At 41.6% G+C, this 23,687-nt stretch overlaps 1 protein-coding gene across 1 annotated transcript in view; it reads left to right on the top strand.

Annotated features, from left to right (window-relative positions):
• The first annotated feature begins 213 nt into the window (after positions 1-213).
• ubl3a (ubiquitin-like 3a) overlaps positions 214-23,687 on the top strand; it is a 42,762-nt gene continuing 19,288 nt past the window's right edge. The window contains exon 1 of the mRNA XM_012878690.3: positions 214-903. Coding sequence (XP_012734144.1) covers positions 877-903 — 27 coding nt within the window. The 5' untranslated portion in view covers positions 214-876. The remainder of the gene's footprint in view (positions 904-23,687) is intronic.

The following is a 23,687-nucleotide window of genomic DNA, read 5'->3' as shown; positions in this document are numbered from 1 at the left end:
AATAATAATAACAATAATAAAATATTATTATTATTATTATTATTATTATTAATATTATTATTATTATTATTATATTTTTGCTGCAGGTTTTTTTTTGGTGTGTGTCCGGTTTTCAGTGACGTAATATAAAATAATATAAACCCGCAGCGTCTTATTTTGAAAGACACTTCCGGAAGCCCCGTTTCTTGGTACGTGGAGGCGCTTGACGTCAGCGTCGAGGCAGAATGACAGCTGAGCGTGCTGTGAAGGTGCAGCAGTGCGGTCCGTAACATCGCAGACAATCATCCGCACACTTTAACAACAAGCACCGACAACATTTAAGCCTCTCACCCTCTATTTCTGCCTCCTCCTCCGGACGTTTCAGAGTGAAACGGGGGGGCAGCAGCCGTCACTATTTAGGATATTTTTATTCTCCTTTTCTGCCGACAGAGACAGAGAAAGAGAGAGAGGGGGAAAAAAGATCCGGATGTACCAGCACTATACGTTTTTTTTTTCGCATGGCGTAGAGACCTTTCCTTCAACGGGGTATTGCTGATGCTTTGGAGGGTCGGAGGCGTCCCTCGGGTCGACAACTGTCACCGCTAACAACAACTTCACCTCGACAGACGCTCATTGGAGGATTAATTAACGAGATGATTGTGCAATAACATTGAGGAAGGAGGCTTTTCTTTTTTTTTAATATTCCGGTTGACTACCTCAGTGTTGTGACTGGAGAGAGAAAGAGAGGCAGAGAGAGCAGAAGTCAGCAGGAATAATACATTGTGTGTCTGTCAACTGCTGTAAAGTCCACAGAGGACGCGTTTCTTCTCCGAGACCGAGGAAAAAGAGGGGGACGTTTGCTGTGCATGACCGTGTGAGCACCAGGAAACCTTCAGGATGTCGGCCAACATCCCAAAGGACATGGTGAGATCAATGGCTGAATGTCAGTTCTGGCTCATTTAAACCCAATCCAGGTGGGGGGGTTGTGCCTCTAAAAGCACAACACAGAGGCATGCCACTTATCACTCTTAATTACCAGCATACTTTTCAGCCACTTCACTTCCTTGTGAGGCATCAAAGTGTTGGGGTTAGGAATTTTTTTTATTTTTTTTAAAATATGTATATGAATATATTTCCTTGTAAAAGAAACATAACTGTCAGCTTGACCGATGGGGAAATGGTTTCAGCTATTACCACCGATTCAAGATGTGAGGCACTCCACAAGTCATCTGATCCTTTATTTGACAGCTGGACTTTATCCTGTCAGACTGATAAGAGATTACAGGACGTCATAAAGGAAGAAAAAAAAAAAGTCCTCATCCATTGGTGTCTACTTTAAAGTTTAAACTATTGGCTTTTACTTTAAAGGTGTCAAAAACAACTGCAAATTGAATATAATGTGCCTTATATATATATATATATATATATATATATATATATATATCCCATAACTACCCTAAACGTTTGTGTGTTTTATTTGGATTTTATATGGTTAACCGAAGCAAATATAGTGTAAAATGGAAGCGGTTGGAAAGGGTTAGGAAAGGGATGCGAGCATTAAAGACCCTTGTGAAGCGTGCCGTGGATTTGTACGGCCTCCCTTTACTCCCTTAAATAAAATCCAGCGCAACTGATTTCCTCAGAAGTCGTGCGATTAGTCACGATCGAGTCCTCTTGTGTGTCGTTTAATTGCCCTATAGATACAGCTGTTGTGTCAAGGCCCCCGGGGGGCTTTTGTCGGACAACATTAGTAAACAAACAGCATGATGGTGAACGCCGGGCAGGTCGGGGAGGAAGTTGTGGAGGCGTTTAAAGCAGGGTTGAGCTTTAAAGCAATATCCAAAGCTTTGAACTTGGCAGAGCACCGCTTAACCCATCTTTTGGAAATTTGGAAGACTGAGGCACAAGTGCAAACCCACCAAGAGGTCGGCGTCCGCGTGAGGTGACAGACTTGATAAGGAGACCTTTTATTGGGAGAGCAGCCAAAAGGCCCCAATGGTCACTCTGGAGGAGCCGAAGAGGCACGCAGCTCATGTTGGGGGATTTAATTTAACTTATTAGTTATAGACACCACGTTGCATGATGATTCCTCGCAGACGTTGAGTTTCACTCCATATCCGATTTAATCATAGATCGACTTTATCCTAAGCATTCAAAACCGCAGTGTCATTCATGCATGCTTAGTATGAGGGATTGCTGCAAAGCCATGGACAATGCAGACGACTCTCCCTGTGGCTCTACGCTCTTTCAGGAGGAGTGAATGCTGCTTGTCAAGACTTGATGCAACCTGCTGGGTTTCCTTAGAGAGGAAACTATTTGACCTAATCTGTATAATCTGAATTAATTTGACTTTGGAAAGCGCCTTGAGATGACATGTTTCATGAATTGGCGCTATATAAATAACATTTAATTGAATTGCTTCTGCTGGTCACTACACATCAGGACCTTTGTAATTAATAAAAAAAGGGCTGTAAGCCATCTTCGATCAAAGTCCGCACAACATTTAATCTGTTTTCTATTTCTAGAAACTGTGTACCACAGTTTAACAGAGCAACAGTGACAAAGTGTGAGGCAATTACTGTAAAATCCAGAGGTGAGAGGTAACCTTGCAAATGGGAGACACCCTCACCCCTCCTGGTCTCCCTCCTCGAGGCCGACGACGCTCCGGACGCACTTCGTCCTCCAAGACGAGCAATTTCAACCCAGATTTCAACCCCATGAGGATCTCATGCAACATTTAAAGACAGTGATAACTTTTTAACAAATTCTTCTAATCTGTACAACAGATGTACTTTTACCTCTAATTTACACGCCAATTAACTCCAAGGTGCTCCTTGTTAGCTTTTTTTCTTACCGCACATGCGCACGTCTAGTGTTTATGTAGCCGGCGGACTTCAGTTTCAGCCGTTCGTTGTAGCTCCGCCTCTCACAGCGTACGCTTTGAAAACAGCTGAGAGTCGCTCGTTCGGGTGCAGCTGTAATCTGTGAAGAGAAATTGCGTGCTGGTGTGCGTGTGTGTGTCCGAAACGGGCTGAACATTCACCTTCCGGTAGGACCGCATCCCTAAACGCGCGGCAGGAGCTGCCATGGCGGGGGTCAGAACCGGCCACGTCCATGAGCCTGAGTCGCTCAGTCCAAATCAAAGTCCAAATGAGAATCTGTGAAGATGATTGAAAATCGATGTTCATAGATGCTCTCCAAACAATCTGAATTAGCTTGAGCCTTGCTGCCGCCAAAAGGGACAAACAAAATCTGCGCCTTTCTTTCTGTCTCTTGTTGAGCGAAATAGGCAAAAAAAACAATCCCTGAAAAGACTTTCAGCAGCAGTGAAAAGGGCGTCTGACAAAAAAAAAAAAATGGATGCCACAAAAAAAGGAATAATTAAATAAAATGATTTTGTGATTTTCCTTCCAGATTGTGTTTGTCGCATACAATCCTTCTTTTAAAAAAACCCCAAAACAAAACCTTGAAGTTTGTGTTTATAGTGTGGAAGGATTAAAGGAGCGTGGACACTTTCGCAGGGAACCAGTTAGTCACTTTAAGTATTTTTTTAACTTCAGTTGTAATGATTTATGGTGTACATTTTAGTAGGTTCTATTGGGCAAATGAGTAACCGAGAAAGATAGATGGATGACCTTTTCTTAAAGTGCAGTTTTACGTGGAGGATTATGGCCGTGACATCTCTGCCACATAGTGAGAAGCAGGATGGCCTGACGGTTATGTTCACCATTTAAGGCCAGACAAGTTTATTTATATAGCACTTTTTAGTAACAATATGATTCAAAGTGCTGTAATTTAAGTGCAACAACAGTCTAACGGGCTCCCTCTAACATATTAGGTAGTATAAGTTGTATTTTTGGTATATTAACAGAATGCAAAGGGAATCTTTGTAAGTTCAACTTCGGTAACATATAATACACTGCCGTGTTGTTTTATTGAGAGCAGGTTTTTCCTTTGGCAACTGTAGAATAAGGCATAACCTGTCCAGTTGGATTCCAGTTGTGCTACCTTGAGGTTTAACAATTAAGATGCCAATGGGAGACCCGTGGTGTCTGAAACAGATTTGTTTAACTTTTCCTTTTAGTATTGTGAACACTGATGTTTAATTCTGGTGAAAAAAAGTCCAGTCCGTATAGAATTGACCTTTGAACTCTTGCCAAACAGAGTGGGGAGAAGTTGCTTCTCTCAGATCGTCGTCGCCGTCATCTTCCCAGTTTGACATAGTGTTGACGCTCAACACCTGGATGCAAACCAGCCTGTTATTTCTTGTGTTTTTAATTTTTCCCACAGCTTTTCCAGGTAGCGGCTTAGTTTTTGTTAAATAAAGGTAACATTTAGCGACGTGTTTATCAGGCTTTTACCAGCCATCGACTACTTCAGATTTCTTATATTTTTTTTGTTGAGACCTGTCCCGCCATTGCCCACTTTGTTAAATTTCCATTTATCTTCTTTATTATTTCTTGAGGACTGCGACACATAAAGAGGCAACATATGCTACAGGCTTTTTGATAGACTTAAATGAAGGAATTACAAAATCATCTTCAATTAGGCAAAGCTTATGTCCTTAACTTTTGTGATTTTTTTTTAAAATTATTTTTTAAATTTTTTTATCTTAAGTGCACCAATGTAAATGCTTTTGCTTGATGCAAGTTAGACACCAGTAAATGTGCTTTTAGTGTAAACATATTTTTTTACTTAATGGAACTGTACAGCTTGAAATATACTCAGTTTTCCTCCGATTGCATGATAACGGACTAGTTCATTTGAATTGGGCTGAATTAAGCAGAAATCCAAATGTTATTGTATGTGCTACTTAGTCAACATTAGCAGTGCTACCATAATATCCTGGATCTTTTGCCGTGTTTTATGTGGGACGTGTTGTGACTGTCCAGGGTGACAGAGACGATAATAACCAGAGGAGAGACTCAGACGAGCGTTCGGGTGTTTTGATGCTTATTTGTTTTCCCTTTCCTCAGTTTTGAACGAACGCTAATTGAATCTTAGCTGCAATGGTAAGACGGAAGTGATGTCAAGGCAAGTTGCACGGAGGCCTCTTGAGCAGACATAAGAAGTGTTGTCTGACTCTTTGAATCGCCACCTTCGTGTGACTTATTAACCTGTGTCACACCAGCTCACCGACTTCGGCTTGTTTTATGAGCTCTCGCTATAAAGATTTACGTCAGGCTCACGTTGGTAAGAAATTCCCCGAGTTACGGTCCTAAAGTGCATCTAGCTGGATTGATGGAAGTGAAGTCCCCTCAGGCAGTTGCCTGTCCGTCATCCGTGCTCGTAGCGAACGTTTGGCACTAAGATAATGTCGGGTCTATGTTTAGAAAGGATAAACCGCGTAATGTGCCCCTATGTCGAGATCAGCTATCCCAGCTGTGCATGTGTTGTTGCCCGTCCACACTTTGCGACCCCCTCCACCCCCCACTAAACACATACACACACACACACACTCCTACTGAACAGCAGGATGGTTTTTGTCGCCATAGCCGTGAGCTGACCTCTGTGCATACACGGTCCAGTCAGCGCAAAGGCACCTAATGGCACAGCGTGTCGAGTTCCCCTCAGATTATGAGCTGAATCTTTCATTTTCTGATCCGTCTCCGCCTGACAGCCTAATCCCGATGACCCCGTAAGAGCATAGATAGAAGGCTCTGTTTTACGATGTCTGGGAAAGTATAGGATTCAACTGAAGGGTTGAGAGGTTGGGGGAAAAAAAACGTCCACCTTTTGCAGATTTCCAATCCATCTCCATCGGTTAATCCAGGGTTGTCCAAGTCCAGTCCCAGAGGGCCGTATGTCCCAGAACGTTTTGGTGTCCTCCTGGTCCAACATACCTGAATCCAGTGGCTGAACTACCTTCTCTGTGCTGCAGAGTTTTGTGAATGGCCTCGTTCTGTGATTCAAGTGCATTTAAAGGAGAGGGACGTCTAAAAGGTGCAGCAAACTGGACCCTGGAGACCGGAGCGGGACACCCCTGAATGAATCCATTTGATCATAGTCATTTCCTGTGTCCGTTCATCCGTCCATCTGGTTTTTTTTTTGCAGGTTCCATGATTTAGTTCTGACCTTTGTTCAAATAAATGGCGTACGTTCATAGAAAATCTCTTCATTGCTCTGTTTTTTTGAAGGTTTTTAGTGTCTGAAACCTACTTGTTACTTTAAAGCTTGCGCGTGTTGTGGCTATAATGTTGTAATCATTAACAGTATAGGTGGTGACCATGGGGGGGGGGGGGCTCTGAGTTTGAGCCTCTGGCGTGTCATTAGACATCACTTTGATTCTCTGCCAGCTGTTCAGAGTCTGAGGTTTTTTTTTTCTTTTTCAAAGGGAAATGTCACATTATTATTGCATAATTCTTCCACCAACATCAAGCGTTCACTTCATTTACTTGGTGGCAGATTCCAGATTTCTCCAACTTCCTGCTTTGAAATGCTGTCGTAATGGGTTTTATTCGCTCCAGATCCCCCTCTACCTGGTTCATGCTGTTACCGGGCCTGCGGCAGAAACATAAAGGTCAAATTCTGCGCATAAAGTAAGACATTTAAGGCTTCTTAATCACCAAAACAATTACTTCCCCCTCCACGGTGGAGCTCTGTCTATACATCAAAATGAGCTCCTCGTGTTCCCCAAGGATATTTAGCCGAATATCAGCTATCGCAATCTCCCTGATCCTGTGCGGCTGAAATCGGCAGCAGATGCACATTCTCTTTCAATTTCCTCCAACTCTTTGAGTGGAAGGACCCGATTGTAGGCACATTCTTAGAAAGACTCTACAGAGTAGGAGTTAGAGTAGGAGGAGAGGAGACCGCTGGTGCCAAACGCTGTGGGTGAATGAATCTGTGAGAAAGGAAAAAGGAGAACGAACAGTCGTTTCCCTCAAGAATGGAGGATGGGTTCCAGCGGAGTGAAAAGAGGGAGGGGGTGAAAGGACACAAAAACTGTGAAGAATGAGAGGGGGTGGGAGGCATACCCCAGAGGTGCTGACAGGGTCGAAATGTTCCCCATGGTAACAGCGGGTCGCCCTGGACGGCGGGTGTGTTGGCGAGTGTGTAGAGGAAGCACTGCAGGTATGTGGCGAGCATGAGAGAAAAAAAAAATGGGGGCTAGTGTAGACACAGGGGAGGAATAAGGTACCTTCAGTTAGTTTAAAAGTCGATGAATGAATCAACAGGAGACCTGACTGAAGAAATCCCACACTGTACCGTGTATTTGGTGTACAGCCCCGCAGGTCAGGCAAGGAGAGCCGGCTCTATAGATCCTCGAGCAGCAACAGACATGTGATGATTCCACTCCAGAAATTTGGTTTAAGTTATTATTTTTTTTTTTTTTTTGTATTGTTCACACTGACGATGAGCTCTCAGTTTTTCAGGTCAGATTACCTCCTTACCATCACCCTAATCTTTACCTCGCTTCACAGTTTCTCCATCTGCTTCAAGTTGGAACTCAGCCTGGTCGGATCAAAATATATATATTTTTTTGCTTCCTGTCAGAAAGAAACGTACTGGTCAAAATCTAATTTGACCATAAGTCTAGATCTGCCAGGGGTATGAATGATGTTGGGCTGTTTGAGTTTGATGGATTCGCTGTGAAACATGAACTCAAAGAAAAAAAAAGTCAAAATGGCATTTGGGACTATATCAAACCAAAAAGACGTCAGCGTGCTCTACAGTAAACAGCTTGACACAATAATGCAACGTTAAAGTCTACAGACGGGTGCATTCGAGTCTTAATGCGGCGTTCCCAGCGGACATTTCTGTAAGAGCGACAGGCAGATGCAGCGTCCCAAAACTTCCTTTAGAAGCTGGAGCGGAGATGTTGGAGATAAACGTGTGAAATCACGGTTTGTGGCAGTTTGCACCTAGTGCTGGACGATATGGCCAGAACTTACATCACGATATATTTCTTACTTTTGGTCGATACAATATAACTGCGATCTCGATATAGACAAAATAGAAGCCTCAGAAAGACTGCCAAGAGTGCCCACAACAGATGCCTGTACAAAATTATGACGATTATTTTGCCATGTTTGTAAAATTCCTCCAATATTAGATTTTAGAAATATTTGCTTTAAACAATAAAAGTACATAAAACCCGAAACGATCATTCAGTGACAAATGCTGTAATCATAGACTGTAATGTATATTGAATTATTGGAAATATCCTGTCATCATTATTGAAATAAGTTAGATTGTGATATATATTGACATTGAATTATACTCCACACCATTATTTGCACCACAGATAATAGTGAGGCACCGCTGAGTGTTTGTTCATAAGGGAGAGATGCCGACGCTGACTGGCCGATAACCACTATACATTATTCCCTGAAACTGTGGTGTAAAAGTTTTTAATAAAAATAATTGTTAGTTGATTGTTGTCAAATTTCTGAATTCCTAAGGCCGCCAAACCTGCTGATTATTTAGCATTGGAAAAAATGTCTCCAGGAGTTTTAAGGGCTAAAATGTTCTGTCGTAGCTCCTGGCCAGCTTGAGTCAGGGCTGTCGCTGTCACCACCAACACAAATGAACGTGTTCTCACCACAGCAAAGACGACACGGTGTCTGACTACTACCCACAGAGGATGTGTTGACTGAAAAAAGCTTCTTCACACGTCAATGAAAGCTTCAAAAGAGGCTTTCTAACAAAATCATTTCTTTGATTCTGTAACATTTCTAATCTGATCCTATTACAGCTTGGCATAGTATTTGTCTTCTTTTCAACTCTGCCAACAAAGCTCATAAAACAAAGATTTATTTTTTAAATTTTCTTGGATGCCAATAAGCTGCCTGCTCCAAAATACATTTAGTCATTTGAAAGAGTGAGAACGCCCTAAGAAAGCCTGTGTTTATTCATATTTGGACGTATGGGTGTTATAATTTTAACAGCACTGAAAAATTCTAGTAATATAAAACCATATAAGTTTGTATAGTTTAAATAAATCTGACGAGGAATACATGTCACCCATAATTTTATTCCCACTTAAAAAGGTAAAAAAAAATTAGATGGCTTAAATCAGGTGGACATGATGAGAAATTCATTACTCAGCTTTTTGAAGGAGCTTTGAGAGGTCAAAAACAGTTGTGACAGTGTTCCACTGTCTGGAAAATAAAATGCAAGTGGGGGAAATTCAACACAACTGGCTACATGCACATTTCTGGCCTTTCAAACTAGTTGGTAAAAGAAGTTTTAAAAAAAAAATATCCTCAAATGCCATCGGATCTATAGCAGGCTATTGCTACTGATGTGAAAGTGCATGCCTGAACAGTCAGAGACTGCACCAGTTTTACTGCATGGTATAAGAAGGAAATTTTAGCTCTATGAAAAACACAAAGACCGGACTAAAGTTCGACAGAGGACCAAGTCAAAGACCAGAAGCTCTGGAATGATTTTCTTTAGACGGAGAAGTCTGGAACTGAACTATTTGAGCGCCACAACAGACGAGATGGAAACCTAACACTGCATTCCATGAAAATTAAGAGATATTAAGCTGGAGTAGAATTTGACCCTGCAACATCAAAACACGCGGTAAATCCACCCAGGACTAACGGATTTAAGAAACTGAAATCCCTAGTCCAGGTCAAAGCGTGTTTTTTTTTTTTCTTTTTCGTTTTTCAATGAGATGCTGTCAGTTGACTTTGAAATTGGCTGTACACAACATCTTTTGTTCAATAATAAAAACAATTTTAATGCTAGTTTTTATTTGCTGAGATAAATGAAAACTAGGATTAGACATTGATGTGTGAATATTTCTGGAAAACGATCTGATTGTCTTTACGTTTTTACATTACTATAAAATTAAGCATGCCTCCTGAAATCATCTTTTAGGAGGCACATTTTATTTCCACTTGTCAGCAAAAAATGTCCTCCTTCCTGTGCAGGACCTTTTTGTGGTTTTACCTCCAAACGGAATAAAGTTTTACTCGGGCGTACTTTAATTAACTTAAAAGCTGTTTCGGATAACAGATTACGATCGACCGCATCAGTGGGAGGCTGGAAGCTTCTCTGTGTGTGGCTCACAGCTCATACCCACATCCCCCCCCCCTCCCTCCAGGCTAAACAGACACATATAGAGGTCAGCGGTCAGAGGTGAGCAGCGTGTTGGGTCTCTGGTGAAAGGACAACGGGATGGGGAATCCTTGCTGCTAGGAAACAGCTCTCTGTGTCCTGAATGACAACTTCAGCTTAACTCAGCATGCGTGACACAGAGCAGCCAGAGACAGAGAGGGGTCTTCAGCCTCGGGGCTGGCGCTGCTAACCGGACTTTGATTGACACATTTAAAGAGGGCTGGGGGGTCGGAGAGCCACAGAATCACGGCGGTGCCAGTTGGACGAAGCGTGTTGGTGGATGTGCTCGTATTGCTGATGCCATGTGTCGGCAGTCTGAGTCACACATCAGGATTACATCACGCTGCCCTGGTGGCGCAGCTGATGTATCGACTCTGACACTGTCACATGTTGGCCTCGCAGAGCCGCGGATGGTCTCGTTGGCAGCTCTGAAGGCGCAGGAGCTGCGCTGATTCATATTCATTAAAAACCCGTTGGGAAATTGGCGACGCGATTCCGAAACGCTGAGCGGACGAAAGCATCTGTGAAAACGCGTCGATCTTTTTGCCGACCTACGCCGCGCTGCCGCCTCACAAGATGATTGCGTTATGTTTTGTGTTTGTATTGACAGTGGGTGGAATTGGCAAATATTTTTTTTCGTCAGTATGTGGCTCCAGCAGTCCTTCAGTCTCGTATTGATGCGTGTCCCCACCACCAGCAGGAAGTCACATGTAGACGTTGGTCCATTGACTGATTGCGCAACAGTCATTTTCACATACGTTTATCACTTTGATGCTCATATCAGCATGTGCATCCGGTCTTATGCGCTTCACAAAAATTAAACCAAACTTTTACATACCCCTCAGCAATGTCCATTTTTTTTATTAATATTGTAACTTTTACTGTTAAGGAGCTGCGCTTCTCTTACTTTATTTCATGCTCAAACCTTAACCTTGTTAACCCTGTTTTTGTTTTATCTGTACATGTGGGATAAAAGACATTAAGGAAAGAAGAGCGTTTTGAGATTAAGTGATATAAACATCAGGAAAATCAATTCACTATCACTCTATTATCCACCCAGTCGTCCACTGTCTTCTGCTAATGCAAGATTGGGTTTCAATGGTCACAGGTGCGCGAGGGAAGCTAGCTCACAAGGGGTAAAACATCCCTATAGTAAGTTCTGGGTCTATCCCAGGGTCTCCTTGTGGGACATGAATCATCCAAAAGGAGGCACCCAGAAGGTATACTGGTCAGATGCCCAAACATCTTCTGTTGACTCCTTTTTGTTAGCACCAACTCCACTCTTGAGTTTCCACCAGATGATGGAGCTCCCATCCCTATCGCTAATGCTGAGTCACATCACTCTTAATGAAGAAGCTCGTTTAAACACTTGTATCCAGGTTCGTATTCTTTTGGTTAACATCCATATTTCATGATGATGGGCTAGGGTCAAAAACTAGAATGTTCAGTAAATTTAGAGCTATGCCTTTAGGCTCAGTTCTTTCCTTACCACGACAGACTGAAAAAAACCCTGCAGTACTGCAGACAGACCTGACCCATCAATCCAGCTCCCTCTACATCCTACCATCACCGGCAAACCACACACACAAAGATACTTGAACTCTTTTGCGGCTCTCCTGAACTCTCTTGAGGCAGAGATTGGTCCCTGACCAGACGGAGAAGCTCATGGTCTTTTGGCGAACCATGAACTCTGTTTAAGAGGACCCGAGTCTCTTCATGGCTCTTAATAGCAACAATGCACTTTAAGGTCATGGTCAACAGAAACCATTAGCCTGCAAATAGGAGGTTTGAGACCTGAGGTCCTCAAACTAGAATTCCTCCTCTCCATTTGTATACCGTGAGATCACGTCCAAAAACTACACAGACAGGATCATGTACCTTGTAAAACCTGCATTGGAAACCAGCTTAACTTCGTGCCATGGTTGCAAACGTGGCTCTTGGTTTGGTTAGGCATGCGCTGGATAGCCCATTAAAACATCCCACACTGCTGTGGTTCCGAGGGCTCTCCCGAAAAATGTTCACAGGTCCACAAAACATGCAGACCAGGCAATCAAAACTCCCATGACTTCCCTCGGCAGTTTTGCAGGGGTAAGGATCTGGTCCACTGTTCCACAACTTGGACAGAAGCCACATGCTCCTCCTGACTCAGAGGCCTGACTGTAGGTCTGAGACTGTTTTAAACAGACATCACACCATTCAGGGACATTAAATTTTCCAAAACTCCTTGTCCCTCCAAGATTGACATTTCCCAGTTCACTACAGGCTGTTAGATGTGTTGTGTTGTGGCTTGGCTTATTTAAAAAGGTTTCCTCCAGAAGATGATCAGGTTAAAGCTGTAGTTGTCATGATAATTTAGACTGCATTTGAATTGGCACACCTACCAAAGCAAACCATTGATGTTAACCAAGGTTAAATCTCATTCCGTGGACTTAATAGTTTAGTGTTCGTAGCTTTTGTTGCCAGTTTGCATTTCTGATCTGCCAAGCTTAAAAACTGAAGACCTCTGTGACCCTAATTAGATCGTTCCTAAGGAAAGTTAGTGTATAAGTCTTAGAATAAAGTCTTATTCCTCCAGAAATTCTCCATGATTCATCAGCCATTAGATAAATATTGACACTACTGTCTTGGCCCAGGTTGAGGAATGTGGTGAGGTGAGGGAGAAAAACATCTGGAATGCTCTCTATATATATTCTTTCCCTTTTGACGGTTTATAGACTTTTGTTTCATAAAAAAAAGCAACAGATATGAGACGTGTCATTGTCTGGAAAAAGGCCCTGGCTGTTTAGTTTCTCTTACAAAACAACAAAGGTCTTCAGTGCATGTTTCACAATAAAGACGGACCGAAAAGTGGGGCCGTAGTTCAGCTTTTATGCCAAAGATTGGAGAGTCTGAACGTGACATGCATGAGTGGGAGTGGGTGTGAGTAATACACAAGCGTTCTGTAACACGCCCACTCCTGCTTACTAAACCTTTAAGGCCCCGCAGCCTGTCCTGATCCGCCCGAGTGCTTGTGTGTGTGAGCGTGTGTTTTTGTCCACACAATTATGCGTGTTCACATTTGCTTGGAAACGCAGCCAAAGCACAACCTGTCCTTCCTGTTGAGCGTGACGCGCTTGCTGTGGGCATCGCCGGTTGTGGAAACACCCACACTGGTTCGTTGCTGCTCCACATTCCAGCACAGGCGGAGCGGCCTGCAAGGGTCTGGATGGAGCAGGGTTCCATCAAAAAGCCTTGAGAAGTGTCATCTCCCTAGATCTGGGTAATTATTATAGGGAAAATAAATTTAAATGTATAAAAATATTTGTGGATATTTTTCCACTCCACATTTTTTCATCCTGATTTCTCAAGTAAAGGGCAACTGGATGTCTCTTGAAGTTGCCTTCTACTTAAGCATGTTGGCTTGTCATGTCCTGGGTGACTGACGGTCTGAACCAGCATGTTTTCTTCACCGTAGATTTTGAAATATAACTAGTTGCCAAATCAGCTGTGAAATAGCCCTTCATCACGATACCAAACCAGAAGTCAACTCTTGCGTTATTATTTCATGATATGTGGAATATACAGCTAATAGAACCTGTTGAGTTTACAAGCATTTTCAAAGTAAACGTTGTACTCAAATGTCTAAATTGTAATAAAAACAAATGGTGGAAAAAAAATTCAAGAAAATTGGGAATAGAGGTAATTTTCAATTTGAAAATGGTATTTGAACCGTGATATAAGGGGCATATGCATCTCTGTTCCTGCTGCTGTAACGTTTGATCCCTGTCTGAATTGGAAACACTATAAAAATCCAAAAAAAATTTTTTTTGCTAAGCCATTTAGTACCTGTTTTGTATAATCTCAAGCACTGTTGCACACATGGTCGTTGCTGTTAAGTTGAAATTTAACCATAAAACAAACTGGACAGATCAGGTGCTTCATTGCAAATAAAAGAGAGAGAGAGAAAAAAACTTTCTAAAAACAATAAAAGTTGTTTTTGGAGATGATGTTGATCGGAAAGTAAAAGAGGGAACAGAAACTGTACTTGCGAAAAGGTCACAAAGTGACTTATTGACAAATAAAACTACATTATATTGTATGTAGTGTATTGGTGTTGTCAGTGTGTGCAATACTGCATCTGCAAATGAGTGCTTGGATGAAATACTTGGTAGGTTGTTATATTTAAAGTTTCATGCATTTATGCTCTGCATATCAATAATACATTTAGCCAGTTGAGTGGACTAATGGCCCAAAGTCTGTTTGGAGCTGCTGCAAGATGATGGGAACATAGTATAATGGTGAAGAAGATCTTGATAAAGTATAGGTTTAGAATTAATTTTATCATCTTCATCTATGGTAATTCACTTATATATTTTCCTGATATCAAGCAGCACCAGCCCACAACATAAGAAGAGCTTTTTGTTCTGTTCCCTGGAGCAACACACCAATTGCTCAAGCAGAGATTGCATCAAAATTAAGAACTGCAAACATTTTCAGTCTACAAACGCATCGACCAACTGCATGTACTTTGATGCACTTTTTAGAAAATTTGATTGAAAATTAGAGAAACGCTGGAGACATGCATTGGTGCGTCAATGCGGATGATCTTGTTATTTCTTTTGTTTCTGTTTTGTTCAAAATTGCCACCCCATGTCAAAGCACCTAGAGTGTATTTTAATTTTTTTTATGTGTTTATATATAGTCTTAAAGAAGATTAGAGTTGATCAATATCGGCTGGCTGGATCCAAAAGAACATCTGATCGGTAGATCTCTGCTGGTCAGAAAGTCTTCAGTGTTAACCTTAGTAATTGCATGTTAATTGACATTTGAGCAATCGTTGCAAACAGGGTGAATTATTGTTGCACACTAGAAGTTGGCCTCAAAATTTTTGTTTTGCGTTTATAGGAAACTAATTTTGTACTCCAAATTCAGCACAAAGTTGGCGCTCACCTCAAGTCTAATACGCTTTCAATATTAATTAAAATTCTTGCACCATGCATTGCTTTCATTGGGACCAGTTTCTCCAGTCTGTTTCTCTTTGCATGCAGGCGAGGTTGCGAAACAACAACTCCTAAATAGATTTTAAAAGCGGCAATAATTTAAATGTTGGCTAAGCAAAATACACAAACGCACAGCCGATTCTGATGAAGTGAGTCTCAAGCACGGTGTCTGTGCACCTTTGAGTGGAGGAAAAGTAGAGGATGGGAAAGGGTTGGTCTTCTACCAGCTCAATAAAAGGGGCCTTTCAGCCGCACTGGAAACAATTTCCAGCTGAGGGGACATTTTTATTAAAGCCGTGCTTTGCTAGCACACGCTCTGTGAGTGTGCTTTTGCGTCAGAGCAGCCAGCCGGCATGAATCAAATGTCTCTTTCGGACCGATCTTTGGTACAAGTTGCCACTTCTAAATCGGTGCTTAAATATGTCTTGAAAACCGAACGTCCTGTGCTTCTGCAGTTGCAGAATTAGAGGGACGCAGAAACAGGGGCAGACAACAAAAACACTCATGTAATGGTCAAGCATTGCTGACCTCCAATTACCACTGATCACTAACCTGCCCTTAGCTGGATTGTTTCCCTGCTGTGTTTGTCAGTCAGGGAAAATAGCTTTTTCAGTGCGTTTAGAATAAAAAATAGAGTGAGGAGCTTTAGTGCAGAACAAAGGGAAAGAGAAGAGCGTTTGCCATTCACAGATTGTGTTGACAGTGTTTTTGTTATTATGATGTGGATTTAGTGATATGAAGTACGGCACAGGGGAACATCGAGCTTCATCCTGGGTGTGGGTGTAAAGTATTTTTCCAAAGGTTTAAAGGGCCCTGGAGTATTATCACTGTTTAATCTAAGACTAAATTTCAGGGTTGGGTCCTCATAGGACCATAGTTTATGACAGTTCAAGCAATTATGTGCATGTTTATGTGTACTCGATCAACTGGAGCCATTTGTCCAAATTTAATTCTGCCTTTTAGTGGGTTTACATTCAGTTTGTTTTTTCCTACGGTATACCACCAAAGAGTGAGTGAAAACCTTTTATTCTTCTTATTAAGACATTACAGTACTTTGCAAATAAGACTTCTGAAGGCAATTAGTTGTGATGGATTTTATTTAAGGATAATGGGGCTGGATAGAAATGAACAAAGAAAAGTCTTCTCGTTCTTTTCACTTCATATACCTGCTACGTTTTGTTGGTGAATCTCATTCAATCCCAATAAAATACTTTAAAGTTTGGGGTTGCTCTGGGAAAAAATATGTAAAATGTTCAAGGAATATAAATAATTTTATCAGGCACTGTGTATATTATTATTAAACCTTTTTTACACAGGTGGTAGCCTCTTTGAGACATGAGTTCTCATTTACATAAGAGACCTGTATTGAACAGGAGCAGAAACTGATCTCAATTAAATGTTTTTTTTTCTTTTTTTCTTCTTTACGTCAGTCTGAGGGTAGCGGCGCAAAAGTTAGTTCAATTTATTTTCCTGCTTTAATCCAATTTTGGATATTTTTGTCTCATTTTGGCTGTAAAAAAATATATATTGTGCTGAAAAAACATTTTCTCCTTTGCAAGTTTTGATTTTAAGATGTTTACACGGAGATCTTATTGTGGTAAACAGACAATAAGGAATGGAGAAGACGAGGTCGCAGAAGAGATGAAGGGAGTTCAGAGCAGAGGGACTTCTCTCTCTCTCTGTTGGAGAGCAGGGAAAATGGACGGAGGGTATAGCTGGCCTATACTTGCTGTCTTGCACAAATTTGTCATTGCATGTTGGATGCTATGGAGCACTTTGACTGGGGATGTGTGTGTGTGTGTGTGTGTGTGTGTGTGTTCTTCCTTATCTGAACTCGCTCTCTGTAATGAAGCAGTGGACCTTGGAGTAGAATGATTGAGGGCTTTTAACTAGCCCTTGTTTTTCATTTTCTTGTAATGAGGAACAGTTGCTTATCTAAAGGGAAGCAGTGGAACTCTAACTCTTGCAGGGGACTTAAAGCACTGAAGTATCTGATTTGGCTAAATATTGAGTTACAGCAGCTTTCCCTTGGTTTTTGGTTCAGTCTTCTAGGCTTTGGATTGCTTGTGGGTGTTTTAAAGCTGACACATTTATTCCAACCTTGGGTGGCTGTTATCTGGAGTAAATGGCAAAACTATTCACAAACTGTGTTGCATTTTAACTGGGAGCTATGCGATAGACCCACACAAAGTACTGTTAAATTGTGAAGAGGCAGATAAAACGATACATTAATCAAAAATGTCTTGGAAATAAAAATATGTCTGCTCAGCATTTTTATTTAGCTCCTTGTATTCTGATACCCCTAAATAAGCTCCAGTTGCAACCACTGGGCTTTAGAAATCGTTTAATTAATGTCAGAGTTGAATCTCTGTATAAATCCAGCTGTGTTGTTCCTGGCCTCAGAGGTTTGTTAGAGAACGTCGGAGAACAAACGGCATCATGAGGACCAAGGGAGACAGCAGACAGGTCGGGGAGAAGGTTGTGGAGAAGCTTTAAATATCTCATGAAAAATGGAAAGTGTACGGCGCAACTCCAAGACATAAAATTCAATGTGTTGAGTAAAAGGGTCTCTGCGTGTTGCTGTGCTTACTTTTCTGCGTGTATCTTGTCGATTTCTCAGCTTCACAGTCATGGGTGTAATGTTATTCCATATTTATGATGCCTCAGCTACTGCTAAATAGAAGACAGCCTCCCCATCAAGCACACAACCTGGCTGTTGTTTTTTGTTTACCTATGAGACTCTATCCACAGAACATGCATTATGCCAGATATAGCTGCAGGCTAATTTCATCCTGTATATTTCCATACATTTCACTGCCTTTTAATGAGCCATAGAGCTCGATTTCTCTGCTTCCCCTTTTCTGTGGTGCCCAAATTCTTCCTGTTGTTGCCTCTTGTGTCTGGAAGCCTCTACTATCTCCACACAGAGCTTCCTTTTTCCTGTTGTGCACAATACACGACTACCAGAAACTCAAAACCAATTCGAAAACCTTGAAAGATTCAAGTTGAGATACTGTAGACACACTCATAAACATTTGTTTTTACCATGTTTTCAAACGAACATCCCTAGTGTCTGGAGAATTCATTCAGAAAATTTAATATTTCCCTTTTACAGCTTTTCAAATAGGAATTTTATTCCAGTGGAATACCAGGTTGCATGACTGTAAGAAATTATTTGTTTTAGCTGAATATTCCCCCCCCTTTTTTTCTTCAAATTCAGAATTATTTACATTCCCTTTAGTATTTGCCAGAGTTTCTTTTAAAATTGTGTGGCTTGGGTCAAACATTAAAGTCATGCTTGATAGTTTTCTGGAATTTTGTCCCGTTCCTCCTGACAGAACTGATGTAACCAAGTCAGATCTGTAGGCCGCCTTAATGCTCTCTTACACCTTTCCATTTCTGCACACAAAATGTCTATGGGACTGAAATCAGGGCTTTGTGAAGGCCAATCCAAAGCATTGACTTTGTTGTCCTTAAGCCACTTTGTGACTAATTAGGCAGCATGCTAGAGTCATTGTTCTTTTGGAAGGTTCGTTTTTGCTTTAACGTCCTGACTGAAGGGAAATTTCACTTCAAAATGTACAACATAATGTTGTTTCCTTTCCTGGCTCGTTACTTTCTGAGTGGCCTTTCAGCCCATATCGGCACACGACTCATTTCACTCTGGATAACGACTTCACAAGGTCTGTTGCAGCTGTTCTTGAGTTTGCTTGTGCATTTGTCCCGATAACACATTTGTGTTCTGGGACACAGAACCATTCTCCCTAAATACTTCCTGAAACATATGAAATATGGTACCTTCAGGTGAAATTGGGTACGAATGATTAAGTCAGACTGGTGAAGGTCCAGATTTTTCTTCCCGATATCTTGGCTGATTTCTTTTGATCTTCTCATGATATCACACAATGTTGCCTTGAATTACATCCACAGGTGTTCGTCTATTTAACTTAGATAACAATAGCATTGTCTGGGCTTTCCCAAATTGTTCAAAGACCATAATCTTTGTGCAATCAAACTTCTAATTTGAAGAAAGTAATCAATTTTCTAAACATGTAGCTTGCTCATTATTCTAACATGTAGCTAATGCAAATAATTTGTAGTGATAATTTTTGGCGAGGCTAGCTTACTTAAACAGGGAGGAAAAACTCAGTTTTATTGTCAGATTTTGAGAAAAAATATTATTTTATTTTAAATAGTGTAGGTAAATATCTGGTTTTGTCTGTATATGATGAGGATAATAAAAAAAAAAGCAATTTTATTTTAGCTTACTCAGTTTGACGGACAGGCCGTGGCAACTGTCAGCTTAGCTGGTCTGAAAAACCACTTAAAGTAAACGTTAGGAATAATTATATGATTAAAAAAAAAGACTCTTCTGACAGCAGGTGCTTAAGCAGAGCGGTCTAATGTTGCAGTGAAAATATTTCCATGTGTTCTAGGAAATTTTCAGCTGACACGAAACAGTCAAGATGACTTTGGGCGCTTCGCAGGCTCAAGCTAGCTTCCGCGCTGGTCCCATCTCGTCATTTTTACACTTTTTGTTTTATTGTTATGATGTAGTTTCGTTGGAAGATGTTCAAAGATTTAGTGAAGTAGCGGGCTGAAATCAAAGGAACAGTAGGATATTTGGCTTGCCGCCCATCCTTATGGTCGAGTTGCTGAGTAACAGTCCTGGTTTGTGGCCAGTACCATCTGGTAAATTCCAGCACAAAGGGCAATTTAGCTTGCCAGTTATATGTGTGTGTGTGTGTGCGCATCAAACACTCTCAGACATCCAATAATACTCTCACATGTGCACACATACACAGACGTTGTTTTCTCTACACACTCGGCATCACGTGAGTTGCGACTGCAGGGCAGTGCTCTTTTCTGAAGGAGAAAGGAAAATGCAGCGTTGTGGATATAACTGCTGTCTCGCAGCCATTCCTGTCCTCGTCACTGATGTTTTCTGCCGCGTTATGTCAGAAGTTCTTAAAAAAATAACAATTAAATGTGCTCTTTTTTTTTGTTTTCAAGTATTACTGTCCTGTCCCAAAAAAAAAAGCTAAGAAAAAGCATTTCCTCTGAAAAATAAAGATATTCAGCAAACACTCACATTGCAGAGAGAAAAACAGACATGCTCACATTTAGTAGAGCGCTCAGCTTGTGCTTTTTAAAAGGACAGCCTGAAAGGTTACAAACAATCTAATCCTGACAGCAGGGAGTTGACCACACATTGCCGGGGAGAGACCACCTAGGAACGAGGACACGTGGGTTTTTTTTTTTTTTAGAAACGCTGGTAGGAGGAAGCACGGAGGAAAGCAGAGGTCACCCATTACTGTGCACGGGGAGGCTTTACATGACTCCGGGGTTTTCACATAGCAGGGGGCCAGGAAAGCACAGAGGAGGGAAGTCACGTTGGTGAGACACCCAGTGATGGCAGTGAAGGAGAGCATTGTGGGGGAGGGAGGGAGCAAATGGAAGGACGAGCGAGAGGAAGGACGCAAAGTCCTTTTTATTTAGTGTGCTCATCATCCCTCTGTGAAGCCCCTTCACACTGGCAGCGTGCTGTTATGTGGCACGTTGGCCTTTGAGTTTGTGTTTTTGCTGCTGGCCCACTGTCGTCTTGATGCTTAACCAAACAGACTCGGACAATCAGGTGACGCTTGGCTATTTTTTGTTTTGTTTTTTTTGCCGACCAAATGCAAGAATCCGCTGCACCGATTTTAAACCAAGAGCCTTCTCTCATTTGGAAACGGTCTGCGATCAGCCATAGGAGTGGTTTGCACATTTCCTACATTAGTTCTTGCAAATGAGTAACTGGGATGATGTGTTTTCAGTACAATGTTTTTTTGGGGTAGTAATGTTTTCTTCAGTAGCTTTCACAATCCCTCATCATTAAATAACACTCTGCAGTTCGCCACTGGTAGCTGAAATTCATGTTGCGTCAGACTAGTTTTACCCACCTTGGAGAAGAAAACAAGGGGATGAAGTCAAAGTTTACGCAAGCCGCTACAGGCTCCAAATTCTTTCTTGATTTGTGCCAGAAAAAGAAGAAATTAAATGTTTATTTGAAAATACCATGTAAAAATGCCACACTGTAGGCTGCACGCTACCATGTGGAGATACTAGTGCTGACTATAGTAAGGATTTTATCCATGATGACAGCCACTGATTATTTGCCTCTAATAATAGACCATGTGTGAAAGTCCATCCAACTGCTCAAATAAACTCTTTACAGTTAGGAACGCTTCAGGAAAATATTGTGAAACGCTTCTAAAGGCAGAAGAGTAGACCCGGCAAGGAGCAGTGTGCCTTGGTGACACTCCTCCGTTCGGTCTTATCTTATCAAACCCACCCCTTATTAAATAAACGCCAGAGATTAGGCCGCTTGGGGAAAGGCTGCGCGGAGGCGTGTTTGGATGGAAGGAGGACAAACTGGACTCAGTCGGAGCAAATAAAACTCAAGTGCTCTCGTTTAAGCTGCGGGCCGCTGTCACCGCGTTTTTCACCATGTCTAAAATTCAGATTAGGGTTTGAAACTGTCCAGCGTCGTCGTCACCTTCGTATCTTTTCATCTGGTTATAAACCACGCCATCAGTAGACGGAGATCCTTCTCATCTGTCTGCATCCACGCTCTGCGCGTCCTCCTTGGTGTGAGGGCATTTAAAGAGTGCTTTTCTTGTAATGGCATTGCTCCCATTTGGCATGTTAATTCATTCGGCCCGGAGGGGGTTGAAAAGCAGTCTTTTAAAGTGTGAAGTCTCTCTGAACGGGGCATTGAGGATGAGGCGAGAGGCAGCTGTGAAGGGGAGACCTACCTCTCGCCCTTCTCGACAGCTCTGATCGCTCGCAGGGAGCAGAATGCGGAAGGCGCGATCAAAGGCGGCTACGTGGCGTCTCTGCCGGTCCTGCTCTGGACGTGTGACTCTTAGACCGGGGAGATGACAGGCATCGCTGGCTGGCCTGCGTGGAGATAGGCGGAGCAGCTGATGGATTAAAGGGTTATTTGTATGTTAACAGGTAGAAGGGGGGGGGGGAGGATGAGGAGAGAGCTGCAGCTGAAGTGCAGGAAGCAGCTGATTGGGCTTGTGACAGGAAGAGTTTCTGGATGTGACGCGGATGCTGTGTCAAAGGAGGTGTCTATCTGAATGACTGTAGAAAGAAAAGGGCCTGGAGAGAGCGGCGGGGGGTACAGTGTGCAGCAGAATGATGAGACTGATAGTGGAGGGCGGCTCAGTTGGTTTCCTCCAGAAGTTCGAAAGCAGAAAACCTGGAAATTTGCTCGTTAGGTACTTTCACTATACCTTTACAGCTGAATCCTTAAAAAAAAACCCAGATACATTATAAAAGAGTTTCTGATTATTTCAGTTCTCATTCTTTAAAGAGGAGCTCTAAGAGGATTGTCTCTTTACTTTATTGTTTTTAAAATGAGGGCTGTACGATTTTGCCAAAAATCTAAATTGCGATATATTTAACCATAATTGTGAATTAACTTGGTCTTTCTCTGCATTAACCACAAGCGACAAAAATACCCTGTAGATAAAGTAGTTTGTATATACAGACTATTTAAAAAAATAAAAAAATAACTGTTTACATTAATCAGAATATCCCTATTAAAGAAATTACCTTGTTGAGTTGGATATCAATCCTTGTTGAACATAAGTGCACCCAACAAACAAGTCTATGTGTTAAACAGTTTGAGCAGTACTTAATGCTATGGTGAGATTCCTGAAAGCTTCTGGCAAAAGGTATGATTATATAAACTCTTAAACAAATAACAAAATTAGATTATCTCACTGCTGCAACTCTCTTCCCTTCCATGTTGAGGCAAACCCACTTTAAACACATTACCAACACCTAAAGGACGCGTCTGATTCATTCATTATTACATAGCCAAAAATTGGATACCTATGCTATTTAGAAATTGCGATTGTATTGCAAATGCAATTAGTTGTTCAGCCCTAATTAAAATGCCTGTGAACATCGCTCTATTAAGATAAAAAACATCACTTGAATCTATGAGAGCTGCAGTGTGGCTATTAGCTGCTCGTACATCAGGGCACTATCAGGGAGCGTCAGAAAGTGCATCTGATAAAGCTCTGTGGTGTTGTTTCTTTCCATCCCTCTTAAAAGAGATAATCTTTCAGGAGATGATCTCTTTGATAATTAATGACCCCTCTAGATGCTTAGCAGGAAGACATTTTGTGTTTTATGGTCACTGAGGACCATACCGACTGGATAAGGAATAAGAAGGTATAGTGCATTGCAGACCAACACGGTGCCCTTCAGTTGCAGCTAAAAATGTGGCAGCTTTTACTTCGACCTTTAGTGTTTTTTTGTCGTCTAATCTTCAGACAAGGCATTACAACAGAACACTAAAAATGTTAACATGCACAATCTGTGTAATTACAGTAAGGAATTATAATATGTTAAAAAGGATATTACAGCTTTTGGCCTGAAAGTTGGAACCAATTTAAGTCAGTATCGGTACTGAACTAATCCTGGGGCCATTCTTGCATCATATATTAGGCTCAGGCCTCTGATTCAGACTTAAATCTTGTGTTACTTCCGGTCATATTTTGGGTGATTTTACCCTAGAAGTTTAAGCTTATAGCCTAAGTGTTTTATACTTGGAAAAAATATACATAGTACTCTCTTAAATGGTGTACTAGGATGTTT

Source organism: Fundulus heteroclitus, chromosome 11 (assembly GCF_011125445.2).
Source record: "Fundulus heteroclitus isolate FHET01 chromosome 11, MU-UCD_Fhet_4.1, whole genome shotgun sequence".
Lineage (NCBI taxonomy): Eukaryota > Metazoa > Chordata > Actinopteri > Cyprinodontiformes > Fundulidae > Fundulus > Fundulus heteroclitus.
Note: the sequence above shows the minus strand (reverse complement) of the source record. Positions and strands in the feature narration are given on the sequence as shown.